At 44.5% G+C, this 26,086-nt stretch overlaps 4 protein-coding genes and 1 long non-coding RNA gene across 9 annotated transcripts; 1 reads left to right on the top strand and 4 right to left on the bottom strand.

The window, feature by feature from the left end:
* Positions 1-877: 877 nt before the first annotated feature.
* LOC310887508 (feather beta keratin-like) lies at positions 878-1,988 on the bottom strand. Its single transcript, XM_083813504.1, has 2 exons — positions 1,971-1,988; positions 878-1,635 (listed from the first exon to the last, which is right to left on the bottom strand). The coding sequence occupies exon 2, from the start codon at positions 1,612-1,614 to the stop codon at positions 1,318-1,320; it is 297 nt and encodes a 98-aa protein (XP_083669630.1). The 5' UTR covers positions 1,615-1,635; positions 1,971-1,988; the 3' UTR covers positions 878-1,317.
* Positions 1,989-3,943: 1,955 nt separating this feature from the next.
* LOC310887523 (feather beta keratin-like) lies at positions 3,944-4,836 on the bottom strand. Its single transcript, XM_083813518.1, has one exon. It carries the CDS (start codon positions 4,606-4,608, stop codon positions 4,312-4,314), a length of 297 nt encoding a protein of 98 aa, XP_083669644.1. The 5' UTR covers positions 4,609-4,836; the 3' UTR covers positions 3,944-4,311.
* A 1,664-nt stretch (positions 4,837-6,500) lies between these two features.
* LOC310887506 (feather beta keratin-like) lies at positions 6,501-8,333 on the bottom strand. Its single transcript, XM_083813502.1, has 2 exons — positions 8,308-8,333; positions 6,501-7,974 (listed from the first exon to the last, which is right to left on the bottom strand). Exon 2 carries the CDS (start codon positions 7,951-7,953, stop codon positions 7,657-7,659), a length of 297 nt encoding a protein of 98 aa, XP_083669628.1. The 5' UTR covers positions 7,954-7,974; positions 8,308-8,333; the 3' UTR covers positions 6,501-7,656.
* Positions 8,334-10,722: 2,389 nt separating this feature from the next.
* LOC310887502 (feather beta keratin) lies at positions 10,723-23,451 on the bottom strand. Of its 5 annotated transcripts, XR_014575732.1 has the most exons (7): positions 22,960-23,451; positions 17,317-17,401; positions 16,168-16,327; positions 14,670-14,834; positions 11,817-12,989; positions 11,114-11,481; positions 10,723-10,921 (listed from the first exon to the last, which is right to left on the bottom strand). XR_014575732.1 is itself a non-coding variant. In XM_083813495.1 (6 exons), the coding sequence occupies exon 6, from the start codon at positions 11,458-11,460 to the stop codon at positions 11,164-11,166; it is 297 nt and encodes a 98-aa protein (XP_083669621.1). In that variant the 5' UTR covers positions 11,461-11,481; positions 11,817-12,989; positions 14,670-14,834; positions 16,168-16,327; positions 17,317-17,401; positions 22,593-23,451; the 3' UTR covers positions 10,723-11,163. The 5 variants fall into 5 exon arrangements, 4 of the variants coding, with proteins under 4 accessions (XP_083669621.1, XP_083669620.1, XP_083669622.1 ...); XM_083813495.1 differs by having other exon boundaries at positions 10,723-11,481; positions 22,593-23,451; XM_083813494.1 differs by having other exon boundaries at positions 10,723-11,481.
* LOC310887525 lies at positions 21,890-24,963 on the top strand. Its single transcript, XR_014575739.1, has 2 exons — positions 21,890-22,242; positions 23,773-24,963. It is a non-coding gene; the product is annotated as an uncharacterized lncRNA (long non-coding RNA).
* The last annotated feature ends 1,123 nt before the right edge of the window (positions 24,964-26,086 follow it).

Genomic DNA, 26,086 nt, shown 5'->3' with positions numbered 1-26,086 from the left:
GCTATCCCAGTTATTTATATAGACTGGGAGAAGAAGAACTTGAGAGCGGCCCTGTGGAGAAGGACTTGGCGGTCCTGATGGACGAGAAGCTGGACATGAGCCAGCAGTGCGCACTTGCAGCCCAGAAGGCCAACTATTTCCTGGGCTGCATTAAAGAAGGGGTGGCCAGCCAGGAGAGGGAGGTGATTGTCCCCCTCTACTCTGCTCTTCTGAGACCCCACCTGGAATACTGCATGCAGCCCTGGTGCCCCCAGCACAAGAAGGATGTGGAGCTATTGGAACGGGTCAACAGGTGGGCCACTAAGATGATCAGAGGGCTGGAGCACCTCTCCTATGGAGAAAGGTTGAGGGAACTGGGCTTATTAGCTTGGAGAAGAGAAGACTCCTGGGAGACCTCATTGTGGCCTTCCAGTACTTGAAGGGAGTGTATGAACAGGAGGGGGAACACCTGTTTACATGTGTTGGTAGTGATAGGAAAAGGGGGAATGGTTTTAAACTAAGACAGGGGAGATTTAGGTTAGATATTAGGAGAAAGCTTTTCACTCAGAGGGTGGTGAGGCACTGGAACAGGTAGCCATGAGAGGATGAGGATGCCCCATCCCTGGAGGCAATCAAGGCCAGGCTAGGCTAGAAGTGTCTCTGGGCAGCCTGCTCTTCTGGTTGACAACCCTGTCCAGAGTAGCGGGGTTGAAACTAGATGATACTTAAGGTCCTTTTCAACCCAAGCCATTCTCTGATTCTATGATCTCCTACAGGCATGAAGGAGATCCACATTAGGACCATATCCACCCATGCTTTTCCACTCCAAGACATCACAGTTCCCCCTGGAAAGGTTCACTGGACATCCCAATAGAAAAGGAACATAAGGAGACTCAGATTACCTTGAAGCAAAAACTTTAATGAGTCTGAAGAAGGAATCAAAGCAGCACTTGGAGGAAGGGATCCGGCCCAGGCTGCCACAAGGACAGCTGGCAGTCAGACCCCCCATCACCACAACGGGATGCACGTCTTCCTCCCTTGCATGGAGAGAGGGAGAAGAAACAGGGCACTCTTGACTTGCTTCCGGATGAACCCATGGCACAGAACAGCAGGAGACAACAAGGACTCATGATGCAGAGAAGAAAGCGGGAGAAGAAGATGTCTGCTGGCCGTGTTTCCAGACAGCACAGGCTGGCACCCTGGCTTCCCTCTCTGCTCTGCAGGAGGCCACGAGGGTATTCAGCCCATCTGGAAACCCTGGCCAGCAGCTCCGTCCTCAGTCCGGCACCTGGCTACGGGCTTCCTGGTCGATGCGCTCACTGGACGTCCACCTGGGCTTTAGCAGGGCAGGCACCTTCTGCCACTGTAGCGGCCACCAAAGCCAGAGAGGCCAAAGCCCCCGGAGGAGATGGGCACTCCCTCCTCACTCAGAATGCTGCCAACGGCAGCCGAGGTGGTGGATCCCACTGCGGTGTTCTGGGGGAAGGAGCTGAGGATGGGGCCGGGCAGGGTCACCACCACGGGAGAGGGCTGGATCACCACACGGGAGTCCTGGCACTGCCGGACACAGGGCTCGTTGCAGCTGTTGGCAAGCGGGGTTGGGCCACAGGGACGGCACAGATCGTAGCAGGACATGGCTGTGGGATGGAGGCGCACCTGGGAGAGAGGGCAGGGAAAGAACAAGCAGCGTGTCAGCAGCAGCCTGACAGCCTGCTGGCCAAGACAGAAGGCATAGTCTGGGGAGCAGCGACAGGCTGTGCGAGGACAGAGAGGGGCTTGCGAGCCTGTGTCCCCAGTGGCCCCTGCAAAGACAGCCCAAGACCTCCTCCCACCTTCCCCCACAGTGGCAAGTAGAACAGTGATGGAGGGAGCAGCATCAAGGGGCAAGGCCCACACCAAAGCTGCACAGAGGCAAAGACTCGGTCGAGGCCAGAAGGCCAAGGGGAGAAGAAGAGCAAGAGGGGAGTGAGGAGAAGGCACTTGCAGCTCACCTTGTTCACCAAGGAGAAGGCAAGAGAAGTGGATGAGGCAGCCTGCTGTTGGATGACTTTTTATACTGTTCCAGACTGCCCCAGGCCCAGAGGCACCATTTGCACAGGTAATGTTTTTACTAGCAAGCTCATCTCACATGCAAAATATTACAATTTAAGAATCTCTGGCATTTATTTGTTCCCTGCAATGCTCCCTTTTCATTTCCTTGCTCATGTCATAGCCATTCTGCCACGCTGGCTTCTTTCAAGTCACAGGATTAGAGGCCAAAATGTTTCCAGGCAAAAATACACGTCAGCACAAGGAGATGATGAAGACAATGATGAGGATTGTCCTACCTCTTAAGGCAATGCGAGCCTCTTACTCCCTGGAGCCTTGCTTCAGCACTCGTCCTGATATTTGGAGTACATCTCCTCCCTAGCCTTGAAGTTTCAGGCCGGACTTCCAGGTGTGAGGGTCAGCATTATCAATCTCCCTCCTCAACGCAGCGCTTACTCAGGTTCTGTTAGTCATTGTATTTCTAGGCAAGGCACCTCTAATCTTGGTTTTAGACTCTCCCTCAGATTAACTATTGCTCTTGGGAGAAATGTGCCTGGCTCTTCTTTTGTAACCGTACTTCTCCCCTTTGTACCTTCCTGCTTTACAAATCTTAATTCCAAGAATTGGGAATGAAGGCTGCTGCCCTCCCAAGACTTCCTGCTGGAGAGCTTCAATAACAAAAGCACATGCTGAGTAATTGATACACATCACTCTGCCTGCCCATGTCTTTGCGCCCTGGCTGTCCAGACTGACAGCACAGCAGGCACAAGCACATATTCGGTAGGATTTCCACAGGACACCTCACCCACCCTGCTCAGCAGCACGCGTGCTCTGGGAGTCCTCACAAGGGCAGCCAGATGAGCAAGGGCACCAGACGTGCCCCTAACTCTGCCTGAGGCAGGATCAGAGTGGCAGGAGCAAAGCAGTGCCTGTGGAGGACAAGAGTGTGGGAAGGGGGAACTGAGAACAGAGCTGTTGGTGTGCCACAACCTCGGTCTCCCCAGCTTGAGGCCAGGGTGGAGGGACAAAGCAATCATTGGCTTGGGACCACCCCAGGCACAGCCTGCACAGCAGCAGAGTGGGATTTTTGGAGGAGTCCTGCGGGGCTGCTCCAGACCCACTTGGCTTCAGGACACAGTGATGCACACATAATACCCTGCAAGACATAACACTTTTCACCACAGGAATGCTCCAGTTGGGAAGAGGGTACTCGTCCTGCTCTATTCCTGTCCTCTGCAGTGTTTTCAGGACAAGTGAAAGATTCTCCATAAGCCCTTTCAGAGGAAAGGAAACAAACTCCGCATCGCCATTCACCTCCCCTCGCCATTATACACACCAAGGCTGAATTTACCTGCATCGTGCCAAGATTTAAACAAGGTTCACATCACCCTCTAAAAGCTGCCCTGGCTGCCACCTGTCCCTTTGACTTCTTTGGGACTCCCTCCTCTTTGTGGCTTTGGCAGATGTGCTTGGAGAGGGATGGGCAGGACAAAATATTTAGAGTGGTAATATACCATCAGAGCTTCATCCAATTGGGCACTGGCCTGCACAAACATACTTTTCAGAAATTCAAGGGTTTGCCTCATAAACTGGAAGACAGCAGCAAACCTCCCATGTTGGTGACAAATCTCTTGGGTTAAATCTTGGACACTCTCATTATAGCTTGCAAACACCAGACACAACTCCACCTCTCCACATCTCCACCAATGACCATCTTTCTTGAGGCTAGCTAACTCCTCCAGACATGAAGGAGGTCCACATTAGCGTCATATTCGCCCATACTTTTCCACACCAAGACATCACATTTCTCCCTGGAAAGGTTCACTGGACATCCCAATAGAAAAGGAACATGACGAGACACAGATTACAATGCAGCGTAAACTTTAATGAGTCTGAAGAAGGAATCAAAGCAGCTCATGGTGGAAAGAATCCAGTCCAGGCTGCCACAAGGACAGCTGGCAGTCAGACCCCCCATCACCACAACGGGATGCACGTCTTCCTCCCTTGCATGGAGAGAGGGAGAAGAAACAGGACACTCTTGACTTGCTTCCGGATGAACCCATGGCACAGGAGAGCAGGAGACAACAAGGACTCATGATGCAGAGAAGAAAGCGGGAGAAGAAGATGTCTGCTGGCCATGTTTCCAGACAGCACAGGCTGGCACCCTGGCTTCCCTCTCTGCTCTGCAGGAGGCCACGAGGGTATTCAGCCCATCTGGAAACCCTGGCCAGCAGCTCCATCCTCAGTCCGGCACCTGGCTTCGGGCTTCCTGGTCGATGTGCTCACTGGACGTCCACCTGGGCTTTAGCAGGGCAGGCACCTTCTGCCATAGTAGCGGCCACCAAAGCCAGAGAGGCCAAAGCCCCCGGAGGAGATGGGCACTCCCTCCTCACTCAGAATGCTGCCAATGGCAGCTGAGGCGGTGGATCCCACTGCGGTGTTCTGGGGGAAGGAGCTGAGGATGGGGCCGGGCAGGGTCACCACCACAGGAGATGGTTCAATCACCACACGGGAGTCCTGGCACTGCCGGACACAGGGCTCGTTGCAGCTGTTGGCAAGCGGGGTTGGGCCACAGGGACGGCACAGATCGTAGCAGGACATGGCTGTGGGATGGAGGCGCACCTGGGAGAGAGGGCAGGGAAAGAACAAGCAGCGTGTCAGCAGCAGCCTGACAGCCTGCTGGCCAAGACAGAAGGCATAGTCTGGGGAGCAGCGACAGGCTGTGCGAGGACAGAGAGGGGCTTGCGAGCCTGTGTCCCCAAGGGCCCCTGCAAAGACAGCCCAAGACCTCCTCCCACCTTCCCCCACAGTGGCATGCAGAACAGTGATGGAGGGAGCAGCGTCAAGGGGCAAGGCCCACACCAAAGCTGCACAGAGGCAAAGACTCGGTCAAGGCCAGAAGGCGAAGAGGAGAAGAGCAAGAGGGGAGTGAGGAGAAGGCACTTGCAGCTCGCCTTGTTCACCAAGGAGGAGAAGGCAAGAGAAGTGGATGAGGCAGCCTGCTGTTGGATGACTTTTTATACTGTTCCGGACATCCTTAGGCCTAGAGGCACCATTTGCACTTTTAATGTGTTTACCAACAAGCTCATATTTTATGCTAAGTTTCCAAATTAAGGAAATTGGCTGGTTGTTTATTTTCCCTGCAATGCTCCCTTTTCATTTCACTGTTTCATGAGATGTCCATTCCATCATGCAGTCTCCTTTCAAGTTCCAGTATTATAGGCCAGTATCTGCATTGCTAATTATAGTTAAAATCAGGCAGATGTTTCAGCCACGTGAGAGGACTTTTGCCGTGTTTTTACTTGACATCAGTATTTTCCCCTTCTTAGGCATATTAGACTCTTTTTATGAATGTGGCATTATTTTGTTGGTGGCTTTTGTTTGTTTGTTTGTTTGTTTCCCCATTATATTCATTTGATTAGGGAGCAATATTCTTTATCCAAGGACTGGCCAAATCTGTTGCTCTCTGTGCCTCCAAGGCTTTTAAAGCTTTCATAGGCATTATTTTTATAGCAGGATGACTGTGCTGTCAGCTGTTTTGGACTCTCCTTTTGATCTGGCGTTGCACAGTCAAGTTATCCAGGCTGTTTTGCTTTCTCACCTCCTTCGCTGTTGTCTGTTAATCCCCAATAACCAGACCAAGCATGCTTCAGAAAGAATGATGTTGCTCTTCCAAAGTCAGTATTATCTGGATATGCTGCTTTCTTGAAGAAACCACCCTAACAAGAACACACTGGCAAACACGTGGCATCATTTCCATGCTACACACAACCCTGCCCAGAAACAAGGGAGGTCTGGGAGGTCCACCGAGGGCATCCTGGAGAGCAGCAGGTATCAGGACCTCCCTGGGGATATGTGCCAAGGGGGCAACACCAAGCCACACCCTGTCCTTTCCTGAGGCAGCACGTTTCTCAGTGAAACAACCGCCCAGCTTGGGATATTAGGCATACACAGCTCAGGATCCGCAGCCAGGCCCTCATCCCACGGGGTGGACAAAAATGCCTTCCCAATGAGGCTGGGACTCCACCAGACATAGGCAACTCTCTAATCACAGAGGCCCAACCAAATTCCTCATTTAAGAAGATGAAAGGAGCTTTTAAGTTGACAGGGCATGTCCATCTAAGCAAATCTGCATGCAGAATAAATCCACAGTGTGACTGCAATACAGCATTGCTGCACGGAAAGTAAGGATCTCCATACATAAAGGAATTTTAATCATCTTTAAACTATACAGGGCACCAGTTTCCCATAGATACTGCTTCCATTAAAAACTCTCCACAAGAAAGACATTGCATACAAAAACGTATTTTTCTGTCATCTCTCCATAGTCCCCAGTGCAGAATCACATACTGAGGGTCTATACAAGACCTCAAGCATCTTGTAACACACTACTCTCTCAGACGGCATACTGAGGATGCTGACTTCTATCCCCAGTTGTATCTTTTAACAACTCCTGTATTCTGCAGATGGAATAGGATGCCTTAGAAACAGAGCAAAGTGCATTTTAGAGGGTCTCCCATCAAGGACAGATGCATGGATCGTTTGGACGGTTGCTGTCTTTAAGAGAATATACCCATCTGGTGCAAAATTATACTGTCCTCCAGAAGGTACAGCAAAAGAGAAGCTTCTCACTCAACCTCAGTCAGGACTAGATGGCCTGGAGCAAGGGATTGCCCACAGAGAAAAAGAGCAGAGGAGGGAGGGACTTAGACCCAAAAACAGGAGCTCACATCACCCTCTAATCGACTGCCCTGGCTTTCACTTCTCCCTTTGCCTTCTTTGGGACTCTTTCCAATCTGAGGCCTTGGCAGACGTGCTTGGAGAGGGATGGGCAGGACAAAATATTTAGAGTGGTAATATACCATCAGAGCTTCATCCAATTGGGCACTGGCCTGCACAAACATACTTTTCAGAAATTCAAGGGTTTGCCTCATAAACTGGAAGACAGCAGCAAACCTCCCATGTTGGTGACAAATCTCTTGGGTTAAATCTTGGACACTCTCATTATAGCTTGCAAACACCAGACACAACTCCACCTCTCCACATCTCCACCAATGACCATCTTTCTTGAGGCTAGCTAACTCCTCCAGACATGAAGGAGGTCCACATTAGCGTCATATTCGCCCATACTTTTCCACACCAAGACATCACATTTCTCCCTGGAAAGGTTCACTGGACATCCCAATAGAAAAGGAACATGACGAGACACAGATTACAATGCAGCGTAAACTTTAATGAGTCTGAAGAAGGAATCAAAGCAGCTCATGGTGGAAAGAATCCAGTCCAGGCTGCCACAAGGACAGCTGGCAGTCAGACCCCCCATCACCACAATGGGATGCACATCTTCCTCCCTTGCATGGAGAGAGGGAGAAGAAACAGGACACTCTTGACTTGCTTCCGGATGAACCTATGGCACAGGAGAGCAGGAGACAACAAGGGCTTGTGATGCAGAGAAGAAAGCAGGAGAAGATGTCTGCTGGCCATGTTTCCAGACAGCACAGGCTGGCACCCTGGCTTCCCTCTCTGCTCTGCAGGAGGCCACGAGGGTATTCAGCCCATCTGGAAACCCTGGCCAGCAGCTCCGTCCTCAGTCCGGCACCTGGCTTCGGGCTTCCTGGTCGATGCACTCACTGGACGTCCACCTGGGCTTTAGCAGGGCAGACACCTTCTGCCATAGTAGCGGCCACCAAAGCCAGAGAGGCCAAAGCCCCCAGAGGAGATGGGCACTCCCTCAGCACTCAGAATGCTGCCAACGGCAGCTGAGGTGGTGGATCCCACTGCGGTGTTCTGGGGGAAGGAGCTGAGGATGGGGCCGGGCAGGGTCACCACCACAGGAGATGGTTCAATCACCACACGGGAGTCCTGGCACTGCCGGACACAGGGCTCGTTGCAGCTGTTGGCAAGCGGGGTTGGGCCACAGGGACGGCACAGATCGTAGCAGGACATGGCTGTGGGATGGAGGCGCACCTGGGAGAGAGGGCAGGGAAAGAACAAGCAGCGTGTCAGCAGCAGCCTGACAGCCTGCTGGCCAAGACAGAAGGCATAGTCTGGGGAGCAGCGACAGGCTGTGCGAGGACAGAGAGGGGCTTGCGAGCCTGTGTCCCCAGTGGCCCCTGCAAAGACAGCCCAAGACCTCCTCCCACCTCTCCCCACAGTGACATGCAGAACAGTGATGGAGGGAGCAGCGTCAAGGGGCAAGGCCTACACCAAGAGCTACACGGAGGGAAAGACTCGGCTGAATCCAGAAGGCCCAGAGGAGAAGAGCAAGAGGGGAGTGAGGAGAAGGCACTTGCAGCTCACCTTATTCACCAAGGAGGAGAAGGCAAGAGAAGTGGATGAGGCAGCCTGCTGTTGGATGACTTTTTATACTGTTCCAGACTGCCCCAGGCCTAGAGGCACCATTTCGGCTTGAACGTGTTTCACAACAAGCTCATCTTCTATGCAAAACAGTGAAGTCAAGTAAATGGCTGACACTATTTTTTGTTCCCATTAATGCTCCCTTTTCATTTCCCTGTTCATGACATGCGTATTTTGCCATGCACACTCCTTTAAAGGGACAGAATTAGAGACCAAAATATTTCCATTGGAAATGATGCATCAGCACAGGAAAATGATACAGGCAGTGATGAGAGGTATTGAACTACAGTATTTGATGGCAGCCTTATATCCTAAGGAGCCTTCCTTTGAGGATTTCAAAAATGCTTAACTCACATTTCCTTCCCATCCTAAAATACAAGGCATGACTTAAAAAAACTTTTCTATGACAGGAGTGGACACCACCAATGCTTCACATAATAAATAATTCTACGTTAGGTCTGAACTTGCCAGTCAGGTTGGATACCCTGTTGGCTTTTAGACTGTCTGCAATCTAACATCAGGAGAAATTCACATGTTCGTTGTCCTTCCCTCCTTTGGCTGGGCAGCCTCCTGAAGTCCCCAATCAACAGAATAAGAAGAAGTTTGAGGAGAGACACCCCTTTCCAACATGTGCTAAGTCTACACCCCTCATGCCACCAAAGGTCAGTGCAGTAATGTAGTGGCTTCACAACTCCTCCTTCCTCCTCCTCAAGGCTTCCTGCAACTTCTGCTTTGAAACTGCATGCTAATTCAATAACCTCCACTGCAAAATGCTTGGAAAACTTTCCATGCAACACGAAAACTCATCACAAGCTGGCACGGCCTGAGAATGACAGCAGGATGTCTATAGAGGAAAATATGCATCATGACCTCTGTTTCATAGAATCCTAGAATATCTTGAGTTGGAAGGAACCCACAAGGATCATCAAGTACAACTTCTATCTCCACACAGGACCACCAAACAATCACAACATATGTCTGAGAGTGGTGTCCGAACACTTCCTGAATGTCGGCAGGCTCAGTGCCATGGCCACTCCCAGTGGGTGCCTGTTCCACTGCCTGACCGCCTTCTCAGTGTGAAGAAGCTTTTCCTAACATCCAGCCTGAACCTCCCCTGTTGCAGATCCATGCCGTTCCCTCAGGTCCTGCCACTGTCACCACAGAGAAGTGAACAGGGCCGACATTTCACTTCCCTCATGAGGAAGCTGTAGGCTGCAAGGAGGCCTCCCCTCAGTATCCTGTTCTCCACGCTGAAAAAAAAAGTGACTGAGACCACTGGTCAAATGTCTTTCCCTCGAGACCTTTCACCAATTTGTAGCCCTCCTTTGGACACTGTAATAGTTTTATAACCTTCTTATACTGTGGAAGCCAAAACTGAACACAGTACTCAAGGTGAGGCTGCACCAGCACAGCACAAAACACAACAATCACATCCCTCAATTTCCTCTCCCCATGCATCTCAGCACACTTACACATGTGGTTTCCCACTGGCCAGTGCTAGCCCAGCAGTTGGTCTTCAGAACGCTGGTCTGCCCAAAAGCTACAGTGCCCTGCAGCACCCTGCGCTCCCTGATCACCTGCTGCAGATGTTGCCTTCCCTCCCCAGTACCAGCTTTTCACTGCACTTTGCTCCTGCTGTCAGCTCAGGGTGTCTCAGGAATATTGACAACCAGTGTGTTTCCTGAGGGTCTTCCTGCACGGCAAGGCTGAGGGCTTTGCCTGACACCAGTGGTCGGTCAGAGAATGCAGGCCTTTAGCTATGGTGTAAGATGTTGTAGGTTTTCCCCAGCATACGGGACAGCATGAGAGGTGCCCCTCACTCTGCCTCAAGCAGGAGTGGTTGACACAGACAAAAGCATCTCCTGTGGAGGACTAGAGCATATGGGAAGAAGGGCTATGGAGCTCATTATCCCCTGCGTCCCCCGTGGCAGGAGCAATCACCAGTGCTGTAGTTGTAGTGGAGTTGTAGTTGGACACAACAACCACACAAACGCCATGCTGCTTCCCTGCCTGATGCTGATGCTCTTGCAGGTTGGGGCAGAAGGGTAGAAAGGCACAATGGCTTCATCCAAGAGGATTTCTTCCTCTCCTTACTCTGGTAGGAGAGGGTCAGATGGGGACTTGCCAAAATCCCTCACCTGAATGCTGCAGGAGAATGGTCTTGCAAACACACAAGCAGTGACTGTGCGGCCCTGCTAGACTCATTGAGTGCTTCAGAGATGCATACATACAGAGATTCTGTATGCATACAGAGATGATGTGGGGGCTAACCAGAATATTAGAATTCAGGACATGTAAGTTCCCTCTACAGAGAATGGCTGGGAATCCCAAAAGGGAAGGAACATGAGGAGACACAGATTACAATGCAGCGTAAACTTTAATGAGTCTGAAGAAGGAATCAAAGCAGCACTTGGAGGAAGGGATCCGGCCCAGGCTGCCACAAGGACAGCTGGCAGTCAGACCCCCCATCACCACAACGGGATGCACATCTTCCTCCTTCACATGGCAAGAGGGAGAACAAACAGTAAGGACACTCTTGACTTGCTTCCAGATGAACCTATGGCACAGGACAGCAGGAAACAACAAGGGCTTGTGATGCAGAGAAGAAAGCAGGAGAAGATGTCTGCTGGCCATGTTTCCAGACAGCACAGGCTGGCACCCTGGCTTCCCTCTCTGCTCTGCAGGAGGCCACGAGGGTATTCAGCCCATCTGGAAACCCTGGCCAGCAGCTCCGTCCTCAGTCCGGCACCTGGCTTCGGGCTTCCTGGTCGATGCGCTCACTGGACGTCCACCTGGGCTTTAGCAGGGCAGGCACCTTCTGCCACTGTAGCGGCCACCAAAGCCAGAGAGGCCAAAGCCCCCGGAGGAGATGGGCACTCCCTCAGAACTCAGGATGCTGCCAACGGCAGCCGAGGTGGTGGATCCCACTGCGGTGTTCTGGGGGAAGGAGCTGAGGATGGGGCCGGGCAGGGTCACCACCACGGGAGATGGTTCAATCACCACACGGGAGTCCTGGCACTGCCGGACACAGGGCTCGTTGCAGCTGTTGGCAAGCGGGGTTGGGCCACAGGGACGGCACAGATCGTAGCAGGACATGGCTGTGGGATGGAGGCGCACCTGGGAGAGAGGGCAGGGAAAGAACAAGCAGCGTGTCAGCAGCAGCCTGACAGCCTGCTGGCCAAGACAGAAGGCATAGTCTGGGGAGCAGCGACAGGCTGTGCGAGGACAGAGAGGGGCTTGCGAGCCTGTGTCCCCAAGGGCCCCTGCAAAGACAGCCCAAGACCTCCTCCCACCTCTCCCCACAGTGGCATGCAGAACAATGATGGAGTGAGGAGCGTCAAGGGGCAAGGCCCACACCAAAGCTGCACAGAGGCAAAGACTCGGTCAAGGCCAGAAGGCCAAGGGGAGAAGAAGAGCAAGAGGGGAGTGAGGAGAAGGCACTTGCAGCTCACCTTATTCACCAAGGAGGAGAAGGCAAGAGAAGTGGATGAGGAAGCTTACTGTTGGATGGGCTTTTATACTCTTCCAGGCTGCCCCAGGCCCAGAGGTACCCCATGCATTTATAATTTGTGTACCAACAAGTTCGTCTCGAATGCAAAGCAGTCCCTACTAGTGACACAGTCTTTGGGTTTGGTGCTTGCAACGCTCCCAGTGCAATTCCTTGCTAATGGTATGTCTCTTCCTCCTCGGATCCTTGTCTTTTGCATCATAATTGCAGATCAAATGAATTTCAATCACAGTATTCTTTATTCATGTAATTTGGCCATTTATGGTACGCTGCTTGAAAAGCAATGGTCTTTTCCTCCTCTCTCTGTTAGTTTAATCACCTACTTGTCTTGGGGCCATTTAGAAGTTAGAATGATGCCAGACTCATCCTAAGCAGCTATATAATGAGAAAATTTACATCATTTGCAGAAAATATTTTCCAGGTATTTTTCTGTAGTTCTTAGATTTGTTGTAGAAATCAAGTTCATATATGGGCTTGATATATATTTTACAGTGAATTAATAATTTTTTTTTAGGAAATCATAACTACATCACATCCCCTGTGTAATATGAACTTTTGTTTTGTTTGTCAAGTTAACTATTTTATTTCAGAAATAATATTGTGGTTTATATTTTATTGTGCCATTACTTTCTAGCTTTGTAGAATCTCTAACTACTTTTAATTCCCCATATGCAGCATGGTAACATCATGTTTAAACGTTTAAAATATGTATTCTCCAAGGCAACTTAAAACTTCAATCTATTTTTTTTTTTTTGAAATAGCTTGCCCATCTGATCTGCAGAGCAATTTCTGTAAAACATCCTAAGAAGTGTGTTTCCCTTTTTTTCTGACTTCCAACAGTAAACCAATGCATTCTTGGAGGAAATCTCATATTTTTGGATGGAGTCAGAAAAAGAAGCCACTAGTAGTTAGATTTCTGAATCCTTTCCCGATATCAATCAGAGTGAGAATTGTCTCAATAAGCTGAGACCAAAAACTTCCAGACTTTTGGACTCTTGTTCAAACTGTTCAAGGACAATGAATTGCACAGTTCATCTGTTTCTTCAGGGCAGAGACTGAATTGCACAATCAAGATATCAGTCACGATCCATTGGGCTTCATCAGGCAGTCCAGACACCTGTGAAGTACAGACAAAACTGTTCTCACAACAGGACTTTGAATCATCCATGTACTGGCAGCAGTGGAGACCACGACAGTACAAGAAAAATAAACAACTCATTAAATATTTGAGATGAAACTCAATGGACAAACGTGTTGCACCTGTTAAGAGATGCTGACTTAGGGATTTAGCACAGCAGATGAGCTGTTTTTTTAAAGCAATACAAAATTATTCTACAGAGCATTTCTCATCTGATGTTGGATACGGGCTATTGAACCAGTTGTTTTCCTTGTCTAGTTATGGATGTAATACACTAAGATTTTATGTACTTGAATAACAATTTTGTATGCAGAACATCCACTTAAAGTATTCAGACACCTCTCCTATAGGAAAGACATTAAATCAATTGACATCATGAGAAGATGGCATCCATGTAATTGCTTGGACACATACTTTCTGTTGATTTATTACCATACCAAAACACAGAAAACCAAATGCTTCATTGAGGTGGTGTACTAAACAATCACTTATATTAGATTCAAATAATTTGAGTTGGTAATTTTGGCTAACCAAATAAAGAAAAATGAACAAAGTCTGAAGCTTGATTTTTTTCTCCATGGCATGAAACATTTCTGAGAAATGTTTTAATTTTTTCATTAAAATCATGCCTAATGCATCATGACTACAGCAAAACAAGAATTCGACTATGAAGGGATCAAATTATATTCCTACCAGTGTTCCTACAAAACATCACATCCAGTTTTGTTATTTTATGATTATTATTATATGAGTTCAGTACTTATTTCTCTATCCTCATTAGAGCATAAGTCAAGCCCACTATCATCCACAAAACATATTTTACTGCAACTGAGAAACAAGAACAAATTAATTGGGAATTCATCTAATGGTGATCTTTGAGGTGAAATAAGTGATCAATTACCTGATTGATGGAAATGTTTTTATAAAGTATTATTTCATTCTACAAAAGCGTATTTCACTTAAAATAAAGTTTTCTACCTGCAATATCACCATCTTGATCTTTCATTTACCTCTATTATATGTTTAGAAGGCACTGAGGTGTGTCTGTCTGCAGATCCCTAAGGCTGTATAACAATATTGAAGCTGCTTCTTTGGCTTCTTTAAAGTTAGAACTTCAAAGTTAGTCTCAAATATTCATTAATGGTTGAGACATACAAAGTGCATATAGTATGTAAATATTCCAAGTATATGACAAAATTTGAACAGGTATGTCACTTGGATATAACATCACTTTAAATTTGAGAGTCATGGTTACTCCATAAGCAGACAACATTTAATAGCTTCGAACCAGGGTTATTACATTTTTCATTAAAAAGTAGTTTTGTGTGTCACAATAGTAACCTTTTATAAAAATTCTGGAGCAGATCTTCATCTACTCTAAATTCTTATGACTATATAACGCAGCAGCACCAGGCAACAAAATAAGGCTGGAATATGGTGGGGTATTTTCTGAAACCACCAACACAAACCACCCACTTTCCCAAGCATTAGACTGCTGCCACAACTTCTGTGTCTGTTCCTGTCGTTACTGCAAAATTTGCATTTTATACAAATTCTGTGACTTATTGCTTCTCCCTGTTTGTCTTTCACCAGCTTGTCCATCTCAGTGAAAAATTATTTCCTCAGTTCTACTAAGAGAAGACTAATTAAAGCGCTTACCTGCATAGCTAGTGCCATATGTCTGCTCCAGATTCATAGTAGAAATTTACACCCAGTGATCCCAAGGCAAGTAGTCTTCTTCAAGTGAGAGAAGGAAGGATTTTAGACTTGCCAGGAAACTGAAGAGGCTGCTACATTGTAATTGCTTTTACTTCCGTGTGTTGTCTAGACAGAAAATGGTACTTTTTTTTGTTTGTTTGTTTTTTGTTTGTTTTGTTTTGTTTTGTTTTAGAAAAAGATCTTTCTGGCCTTCCTTGCCCTTTCTAATGGATAGCATCATTCTGTGCACAAGCTTTGGTTGTCCCCCAGGGACAAGTACTTGTTTGGGCACTGATCCTGATTAAAGGGTCTGTTGGTTAGAATGAGGGTGAAAAGCTGCAGCCACAAAGGATGACAAAGTTTTTTCCTATCCTGCATAGTTCATCCTTGGGCTGTTGTGTCAGAAGCTGTAGCTGACAGCCCACAGAACAAGCTCATCAGGGAAAGTGCCTCACATACCCTGAGATCTACCCTTCCCTACAGACATATTTCCTATCTGGTGTTGTTTACCTGCTACTTGTTTGCTTCTCTAATAGAGTGGTAAAAAAAATAAATCTGTAAATCCCTTCTAAATTATAAGGTGTGTTAGAAGGATCCCTGGGGCAGTAACTCTTATCAGGAAGCTCTGTGGCCTCCTTGGATCAAATGTCATATCACAAGTATTCATTAATGATTTATACATGCAAAGTGCTGTGTTATTATACTTAAAGTGTGGTACTGGCTTCAGACACCCATGAATTGAGTAATAGCATCCCTTTACGATAAACAGATCAAAGTCACGCATGTCATACCACCAATCAGGTCTTAATCAGGTCATGATTTCTTGCCTCATAATGCAATTTTTTTCCTACACTGCATTCTCATTAGATCCCACTCCCACCTTAAAGAATCTTGGGTGACTCCAGTAGATGCAAATAAAGACCATTCCATAGATTTCTGTCATTGCAATGATTTTTACCACCAAGGATAGAAATAATAATGTTAATCATATTGTCTCAGGATAGAATTCATATCAGTGACAGATTTTCTCTTTTTATAAATATATTTGAAGGACTGGTCCCTTATCAATGGCACAATTACTGGTGTATTTAGTAGGCTGCCTGTCATCAGTCCAACGCTTTTGTTCTCCAGTCATCTCTCCCTTCAAATCACATTTAGCTGTGGTACTCACAGACAGATGGGCTGGGAGTTGGAGCCAACTGCTTGGAAAGATAAACAGACTATCACAGTGACTGGTTACTTCTGGATTTAAATTTGGAGCTGCTCAGAGATGTCTTGGCTTTCAAGGCAAATCATTTCTAAAACTCTTTCTCATTTGAGGCATTGTGGCTTTGGCAACCAAAACCTCTGATCATTTTTCAATGGGAGTGAACATTAGCTTTCACTGTAAAGCAGGAGGCATTTGAATGACTTCTTTTGCCTTCTTTCTCCCTAGATGTCTCCCACAGCTTTTACCCACCTTCAAAGTCAGAATCCTGAGGATCTCAGAGAATGGATTACAGGGAATCACCAGACTCTGTACGAAGCAATACTGAAGACAGTGGTTATTACTTTAGTGCCCTCTGTCATTGGCCATGTCCAGAGAATCCGTATGCTCAGGGGGAGTGAGTGCACAGGAACTGAAATACAAGAAGAAGAATTTTTTATATTTTCTTTGCTCCCTAATTTTATAATCTTATACTCTAAGAGAGCTGGCTCCTACCCTCAGACCAGCAGTATAATTTGGTTGCATATGGTCTTAGCAATCAGCTCTTTGGACAATGTTGATAAGCAGTAAAGAGGGCTCTCTCATATTACTTGAACTACATTTATAATTGTGTGTGAAAAACTCTCTCAGCAAGTTTAATGTATAAACTTTACCATCTTATCTCATGAAAGATGAGAAGATTTCAGCATAGAAAGTGTTTATGCTCCACCACCTTTCTCTAAAGACTATTTAATTTTCTTACTTGCTAATATTTTCTTTTTTTTTTCTTTTTTAATAATCTTTCAATCTGTGGTCCTCATCTTCTAAAGTATTCCTGTACAGTAGATGTCTTTGTAAAGGTCCCAAAGCAATGACAGTCATTGGAAACAGCCTGCGGAAGTTTCATATTAAAGGATTTCAAAGCACTCTGCAAATCCTCATTAATGATTTATACATGCAAAACACTTATTATCATATTTTAAGTATCCAGCATGATTGCAGTGTTTTAAAAGAGTTACAAAGTCACCCTGAAATGTGTCAAGGTTATTAATATACATTCTCTAGTTATGTATTAAGGTGTTTGCAACATATGCATTTTTGTTTGATTTTCATTTGAAAAGTAGCTTTGTACTGCTGTCAGGTTTCTCAAAATATGCAACCAAAAAAAATAATAAAAAAAAAAAAGTGTTACTAAGAAAACCTGAACCTTCTCATACAAAATCATTTTCTCAGAAATTACGCAAATGAGCATCTGCTTGCTTGCCCTCTTCTATGTATGTGCAAACAAGAAAGAATAAGAATTGTGTAAGAGTGCATGATCTGCACATGTATTTTAGTTTTGTTTGCATTTGCAGGGGGAGTCTCAGAAAGACCTGAAACATTCATAGACTCAGATTGAAAAATGAGTGACAAAATAAATACCTTTCAATTCCAGAGGCTGTTTTCAGAGTCAGGAGAATGATTCAAGTGATATTTTAGCTTCTTCTGCATTTCTAATGAAAGAAACCTAAAGGCAGAATATGAAGGTCAGAAAATGTGCTTATCAGGCCAGTCTGACACATGCAAACAGCATGAAGAGCTTACTTGTGGAAATAAAAATCTGGGTAGGTAAATAACTCACACACACACACAAAAAAAATCTTTTGTAATCCTTCAGTTATTTTAAGAAAGTCCCCACAACAGAGGCTTCCTATTTCTCAACTTATTGTTTCCTTTACTTGTTTCCTTGATTTGTTTCTCTTTAGCTATTCTCCTCAGAAAAGCAGATAAATCCACCTTAATGAAGTTGTTCCTTGGTAACCAACTATTACTTAAAGGATGATTTTGAATGTAGTTTTTTCTTTAAGGGGATTTCTTTTTAATAAAGATCATTTTATTCCATAGGCATTAATTTGCATGCATTGATAATTTCAGATTTGTTAAATGACAGCTTAGGTTTCAAAAAACATAAAGGAAGACACGGATTTTAACTAGGGATGGTAATAATACTTTAGCTTTGAAAAACTTTGAATTTTTTTCTGTTTTATGAAAAAAGCAATGCTCACTATTCATTTCAAGCAAAGGAAAAAAAAAAACTGAGTCTCCAGCCTTCTTGAAAAGTTACGTTTTGTCCAGATCAAGAATGTCTCCATAAAGCCAGGATTTATAATCCCTTTGGATGCTTATTCCCTCAGATTCAAATTCAGGTCTCTTTTCTCTAGAAGTAGATATCCCAGAGAGAAGGACACTCCGTTACCCAAACCACTGGTCTAGTCACGGTCATACACACTTCTGACATCTTAGGGACTGAGGTTTTGCACCAAATCCTCAGTTTTATTGTAGAAACAGCATTGGGAAAATATGACTATAATGGGTACTCTTGGAGTTCAATCATTTATTAAAATTCAGGTCTGTGTTTACTTCCTGACTGCCACAGATTTCCTATGTCATTTCAGGACATGTCAAAAATTGCTCACTGTGCTTTTCTCAACTGACAGCCCCTCCCTTAATCCCTGTGCATTAAAGTTGCATTTGTAAGAGATAATAATCCCTCCTCTTTTGTTTCTCAGGTCTAATCAGTTCCAATGCTTGCTGTTCAGTGCATAGACTTGTCCTTTGTTTGCCTGATACAACACAATCTCAGTGAAGACTTCAAAGATTGCTGGAATTCAAATTATAAATACAATAAACGCCAAGGAAGAAAGCCTGTTTTATTCCAGGCTGTTCCATTTGCTCACCAAGTGACCTCTGGTGATTCATTTAGCCTCTGTGCTTCACTTTATTAAACCTAGATAATAATTAGAATTAAAATTTGCTCAAGGCAATGAAAAATTAAGCTGCGAGGGAAGTTAGGTAGCATTCAATATAGTGCCCAAAATTGCAAAGAAAGTAAAAGTCTTAGGAAGCCCCACGACATAATGTGACAAGGGGCTAGAAAAAGAGGATGCAATGAGCATGAAGCACTGACCAGTCTCTGGGACAGCATTTAGAAAGGAGTCAGAAGATGCATAAGAGGAGCAGTGGCTATGCTAAGCCTGGATTAATGTCACAAAGTGCTGAAACCACAGAAGGTGAGCATAGTTGGCAGCTAAGGTGTTTGTGTTTTTGTTTACCAGACACTTCCAGTTATCTTCCTGTACTGTTTACTAAAGACCGTATCCAGTTTGCCTGAAGCGCTTGCAGCAAAGCCTCCATAGGGCATTGCCCTGGTTCAAGCAAGGTCCAAGGATAACCAGAACCCCAGCCCTGGGGAAGGAACAGCCACCACTGCTCTTGGGCTCCTGCATGGCACCCACATGAGTGTCTCCCACTGGGGGGCTCCGTGTCTGGACCATCACAGGGATTCTTGTTCTCTGCTTATAAAACTAAATAAATGGGCACTTCCAGTAATTAAGGGATCTTCTGCATACAACAGCTTTCATTGCTAAGAATGGCACCAGTGGTGTGTTACAGTTGGTTAAAAACTGCCTTTTAAAAAAAAAAAAAAAAGTTTTTCAGGTTTATCCTGACTTGGCATATGAGAAGCACATTGTGTGAATTTTATATTGTGGACAAATTGCAAGAACCAGAACTTTGTTAAAAGAATTTATTTAGTAGATTCATTCAAAATATATATGGTTCTCCATATATGTGTGTGACCATACCTGCAGCTCTTCAGCTGAGTGCTCAGGCAGTTTAATTATACAGATAGATTTTAGGACATTCCTACCTGCCTTTACTCTTTTCTTCCTGCTGTGCTCAGAAATCCTATTTTTAATCAGAAAACTGATTTTCCCCATTTCTTAACATGTTCCTAAAAAACAACGTGGCTAAGAGGTAACAACACTTTGCTGGGGAGGAAAAATAAATATCAAGGCAGCTCTAAGGGTTAAACACAAATCCACCTTTTTACTCCAGACTTGCCACCTTCTGGCAGAAGGGAAGCACCCATTTCACTCAATGGCATTCCCCACAAATGCCTATTCACACAATAAAGATCAACACAAGACAATCGAGAAACTTAGCTCTTAATCTGTACAATAAAACATTTGCCTTCAGTGAATAGAAGCTATATCTTACATAAGTTATGCAGAAGGAATAGGCAAATTTTTTCCCCATAGCTTCAAGCAGACATTTGATTTTGAAATATTTTAGACAAATCAGGGTAAATGCTCTGGTAATCTCTGCAAAGACTGAAGGCATGCTGATGCACAGGCACAAGCACAACATATCTGGCAGGGAGTCAATCAGAGTTTAAAGTTTCCTAACAAGGATGGAGAAGAGAAGCAAAAAGGGACCAAACATGGGAAAATCGGTTCCAAATAAATATACTGCATTATGCAAACTTGCAGCGTCCAGTCGCCAGCCTTGACTTCAGTCCTTCTTCAGGACTGTGAAGTGCTAATGAAATAATGTATTTCAGCTTTAGATCTTTACTGTCTCCAGCGCGGCTGGTGCATCTCTTCTCTCAAAGGAGGACCCTTCAGGGCTCCTCACGTATCTTGATAAAGCAGTGATGCTACCTTTCATCTGGACAGGGAGGTCTTTCCTGGAGTCCTCTCAACTGGGTCACTTCTCTTAGTTACTCCAGTCCCAGAAAGCTTTTTTTTCCTGTAATATACTTCATTATTTTAAAGCAGATGTCAGGCTATGGCACCCCATGACAAAGACCCTGCTATCAAAACTACCATTTCTCTTTCACAAGATTTATATTCCAAGTGAAAGGGAACCATTGTGTTGTGCTAGGAAGATGACATGCCTGCCTCCCTTGCCTTACAAACTTGATGAAGGATTCTTTTGTTTGTAATTATTTACCCAAAGTTTTCCTTCATATCATAAGCTATCTGTAGCTTGGGAGGATGTTCACAGGGGTCCTAAGGCAAAAGCATTTACAGAGACTTGTGAACAGAACAAAAGATTTCAGACCAATTCCCAGTCATTTATGCAGATAAAACATCGTGCATCAGGTATGCTAATGCAACACAGTGAGTTCTATTGTACTACCCAAGTGTGTTTCCAAACATGTAAATGATCCATATCCTTTGTATTGCTAAAAGAGTTTAATTAAGAACTTTTATGTATTTTAAGTATTTTAATTAAGAACATTCTGAGTTATGGGCTGCTGTGTCATGTGACTGACATCAAAAACTCTTCTATCTACACTAACTTCTCCAGAAGTCTGTTCCCAAGCAAATCCTGGTTTTCTTCTCCTCATTTAACATGCTTCTGTCATACTGATTTGCCCTTTAAAGTAACTAGAAAAATATTTTTAATTCTACATCTTTGTCTCACTCATAAAAATCTTGACAAATTGACAGCCCTCATTTTCTCTGATTCTTCAGTAGTCTTATATTAAGCTTATGTCTCTCATGTGTTAAATTAATTTCTAATCAGGATAGAGCTATTTTTTGTGTACGTTCTTTCCAGTCATCACCTTGGTACTGTCACTGAAAATAACAAAGGCTGGATGGAAACACCAGTTTCAGAGTACAGTCCAATCTGTTGCAATCTTCCCTTTTCTGTAGTATTGCCCTTTTCAACCCAGTCAAAAAAAAACACCCTAAAAACACACTACCATGATGCTGTATGACTTCACTTTGAGTCAGTGGCAAAAAAACGTGGGTGACACCTGCCTGCCTTTAATTGTAACACGGTCAAACCCTACAAAGAAAGCTGAAATAAATCTACATGCTCCACTCAAATCCTATGCGAGCACTATAGGTAAATACTAAAGTGGATGTTAAATAACAGATATCTCTCCCTAGAAACCAATCCTATTCAAAGACAGTCTCACTCGGAAGATGGCTACAGATATATTTAGTTCTCCTTAAATGTGAATATTCACTGAGGGCCATAACAGCTTCAGGTTAAGCTCCCTGTAAGGAATTTTAGGGGCAAACTCTCTTCTTTTCCATACTGCACACCAGCATAAATTAGGGAAAAAAAATAAAATCCTGTTCCCTGACAGCAAGTGGTACTACTGGTGCTCCCTTGAATTTCTTTCAGAAATTGAATTTGATGGGGGGCAGGGGGGAGATAGAGCAAATACATGAATGTGTGGTCAACTTATGATATAACTGAAATGTGGCGAATGAAGTATATCTAGTTCTTTTTGACCCATGAAATGTTAGTGAATCCTGCCTGCAGGGTGTAGTAGCATGTTAGCACACTACATGAAGGTCCAATAGCTAGCAAACACAAACAGCGAGCAAAACAGTTTCATTACTTGCATGAAGTTATGCATGCAGCAAACTTTGTTTTGCAACTAATTAAGACTGCATGCAAAAAGGGTGTCACATCCTCCAGGCAATTTGACTAAGTGTATAAAAGCATTTGCTACGTAGAACTCTTCTAATCACTTTTCTTAAACTCTTCTCCTTGGTGATCCGGGTAAGTCAATTTTGAATCAATTACTTATTGCTATCTAAATATTATCAAATGATAGGTTAAACTTAGGAAATGGTAAGGGGGTATTATTCCAGAAATATACTTTCTGTTGACCTTTATTTTTAAGTCAATTGAAGTTTTATACTTCAGAGGTGGAAGCTGGCATTTGCAAACTATGTTAGTGTTCAGGACAACAGTTCGTTTAGACTAGGAATGGTATATAAAATTCCCTCAGAACTCTAGAAAGTCTCAATAATTTCATACTGGCAAGCATTCTTTTCATACTATGAAGACTATGTCACATTAAACAAATTAACATTGGAAAAAAATATTTTTTTTTGTGATGTTCTCACCTTCAGCTGTCTTCACAGAAAGTAGTGTCTTTTAACAGATGAAGCTGCCCTAAATATTTTTAAAAGCCTATGGAGACTGGAGCTCATTTTTTCCTATTAAAAAGTCACTTTACTGCTGGTTTTGTTTAAAATATATTTTAAGCAGTGCTGAATTACAAATCCAGAAGGATCATACAAATTCTCCTTCACCTCTCTTCGTGGGTTCTAGGATGAGTTTCCACAAGTTGTTGGTCTCCATCACACCACTTGGGGATCCCTGCCCTTGGACTGATCTGTGGTAGCGATTCTTACCCAGTCAGAGGAAAACTAGCCGTTCCAGATCCAGCACTTAGGCTGACAAAATATTCTGTTGTTGCCTTTGTCTTACCTTCAACTCAAAGGCATAGGGTCAATTGGCAAAAGCTGAAGATGCAGCCCTGAGGTTGGGAGAGGACAACGCAGACGCGTGGCTAAAACAAGACATTTAGATGGAGACAAGAAATCTCCCCTGAATTTTCTTTCTCCTGCAGTCTCATTGAGTAAATGTTGGGATTCATTTGGGAAATCAGTTTAGGCCCACCCTTTCTGCCAACCCTTAATCTCTTCCACGTCAGTTTCACACTGATCAAGTGAAGAAAATTATCACTTCTCCCTCACTGTGTTTGCTGCACCTAATTAGTGTGGGCACAATTCAGGGCAAGGACTGCCTGTCAATCTATAATTAAACAATGCCCAAGAAAACCTGGCCTTGATATCAGGAGCAGTTTTAAAGAGCTGTGTGATTTCAAATATAAGAATCTGTAATCTGGAGGATAAATAATGAGACTAATAAAAGATGGGTGGATCTCCATCCCAGTTCTTACTGTTCCACTTCTAACCAGGTGAGGTGAGGTGAGGTAACTTGCTTCATCCCTGTGTTTTGGTTTTGCCAGTGTTGGGTATTAAAACTGGAGTTTTAACACAGAGTTGGGCTTGGGTTACAGCTCGCAGCAAGGTTTGAACAGGCAGTAGGAGGGAGGGGGAGCATTGCAAAAGGAGAATACTGGACATCCAATCATCTAAAATACTTGCACCTTGGAATACTCCCAATTGCTATATCTAGCACACAACCCTGTCTTCCAAAAATCTTGACATCCAATATGTTATCTTCTTGCTGGACTGACAACCTCCTTTTCTCCCCTCTCCTCCTGCTGTGTTTCAGGTCTGGATCCATCACATGTCTCCCTACGACGAGTGCTGCCTGCCGCCGGGGGTGGTATGCCCTGAGCCATTTGCCCTCACCTCCAATGAGACCTGTGTCATAAAATACCCCGACACGATAGTGGACATAGTGGACCCTGACTCGCCACCATATTCTGTGATCTATCCAGGCCCAACTCTCACCACTTTCCCTCAGCAAACCGTAGTGGGATCTACTGCGCTGTTCGATATTGGGAATTTACTTGGTTCCAGGGGATCTCTTGGGTTCAGGGGCATGTGTGGTTCTGGGACAGCATGTAACTCAGGATTACCATTTTTTGATACAGGAAACTGTAATACTTTGTCTCCTCACTTCTCCAAGCCATTTTGTTATAGAACTTGCAGGCCAGCCTAAATCCATGGATATCCGTGCTGGATTAAGTAAAAATGAGAACTGAAAAGACAGATCATGACTAAGTTTATGGATAATGGGTTGTAGAAGTGCTGAGCTCCCACAGTTCCCAGTGGAGTCGATAAAAGCATGGCTTCCTGGCACTAGACCTGCATGAGGACTAGAATTTCCAAACTACAAGAAATTGGAATTTCACCATTGATCTTATTCAAAATTAGGATGAAATGAAAAAGAATTCTTCAAGAAACAAGATTTTCAAAAATATATTTTTGGTTTGACAAAACTGTATCTCTCAATAAATTAAAGATTTTATGCCAACATTGACTTTTTATTATCAATTCATCTTGAAAAAAAAAATTCTTAAAATTATATGACTGAAAATCTTGGGTTCCAAAATGAATTTTTTATCAAAATTGACATTCACTTGTATACTTTGCTGAACCAGCATTTACCACCAAAAAAAAAAAAAGTTAGCTCTTAGGCATTAGTAAATCTTCCTTATGCTTTATTTCTGCTTAAGACCCATGATGTACTGGCTTACTAGCTTATTTTTCTGCCTATATCTCATTTAATGCAAACCAGGGCAAAAAAAAAAAAAAAAAAAAATCAAGCAATTGTAACAGCAGATTTCATTGTGAAATATTTGTGAGCAAATACAGAACAACCTATGCAGAACCATGGAACTGGAGATTCACTGTAGACCCTCATGAAGTCCTGGAACTCTTCTGATTATATCCTATCCATCTAATTTTGTGCATGTATATTCAGCTTTTCATTCGCATTAAACATTATCATGCAGCATGCACTTTTTGTTTTTCCTTTTTTCCCCCTACACTCTATTTTTGAACCCTTATGAGTCCCACCACAAGCAGTGCTGCCACGTGCCTGAGGTGCACCACCCACACCAGCATTAACTAAATCACTACCTGATGTTTGGAAACCTTTGCATTTTTTAAAGCATCCATCCCAACTGCATTTTTGCGTGGAAGATAAATGCTGTTGTATTCAGAGGGGGCCATGCCCTGCACAGCATCACAGTGGTTCACAGAAATCCACGTAGCTGCAGCAGCACAGAGCACCATGAAATACCCTCCACACTCCTTCCCCAGTTGTTAGGAGCACAGACATGCACAACACATGCAGATTTTCAGATTGTCTTGAGTGCTACCATGAGTTTCCTAGCCAACTAGCAAGTCTATTCCCCAAAAATGGCGTAAAATCGTCAGCTGAGCACTCGCAGGCAGCAGCAGGGCTCTGTGACACTCTCTGGGTCACTGTTGGGACAACTTGCACAAAAATCACCTGCAACCTGGATACATGCAACTTAAAAATGCAAAGCAAACATCAATTGGCCAACAGACAATAACAGCTAGAACTAATGTGCTATTAGGCTAAGTATTAATGTGCTGAAGAGGCCAAGCAGGGGAGTGATTCTGCTTTTAAATTGTCTATATTCTGTGACTAGGAAGAATCAATTACTTCTCCCCTACCCCATTATCCTGTGCTTCCAAAATGTTTGGAAGAAAAGACAAATAGAAGGGGATGGTTTTGAGGCTAGGCCTGTAGCAGTAAATCCATGAAAAATGACATAAAAATTTGTACCCTGAAGTCAGAGACAAATGCTGAAGCCTCACGAGATTTTTCAAGTGGAAACCTTCTTCCCCCACTGTAATTCCCAGAGGACTATTTCCAACAGCCCTCCCTGTCCCCCAGGACATCCTCTCCATACTAATCTACTTGAGCTCTTGGAGTCTGCAAATTAAAGCTGTAGCTTCTATTCCCATAAATTAGACCCACTTCTGATGGATTCTACATGATCCTTGCAGTAATAGCACGTATCTCTGAAGTTTCCAGGTTATTTCATAAACATTAATTATGTTTGTACACACGCAGTGTTGCAAAACTAAGTGTATGCCTTCAGATT

This window comes from Anser anser (genome assembly GCF_964211835.1).
Source record: "Anser anser genome assembly, chromosome: 28".
Lineage (NCBI taxonomy): Eukaryota > Metazoa > Chordata > Aves > Anseriformes > Anatidae > Anser > Anser anser.
This window is presented reverse-complemented; position numbering and strand designations above follow the sequence as displayed.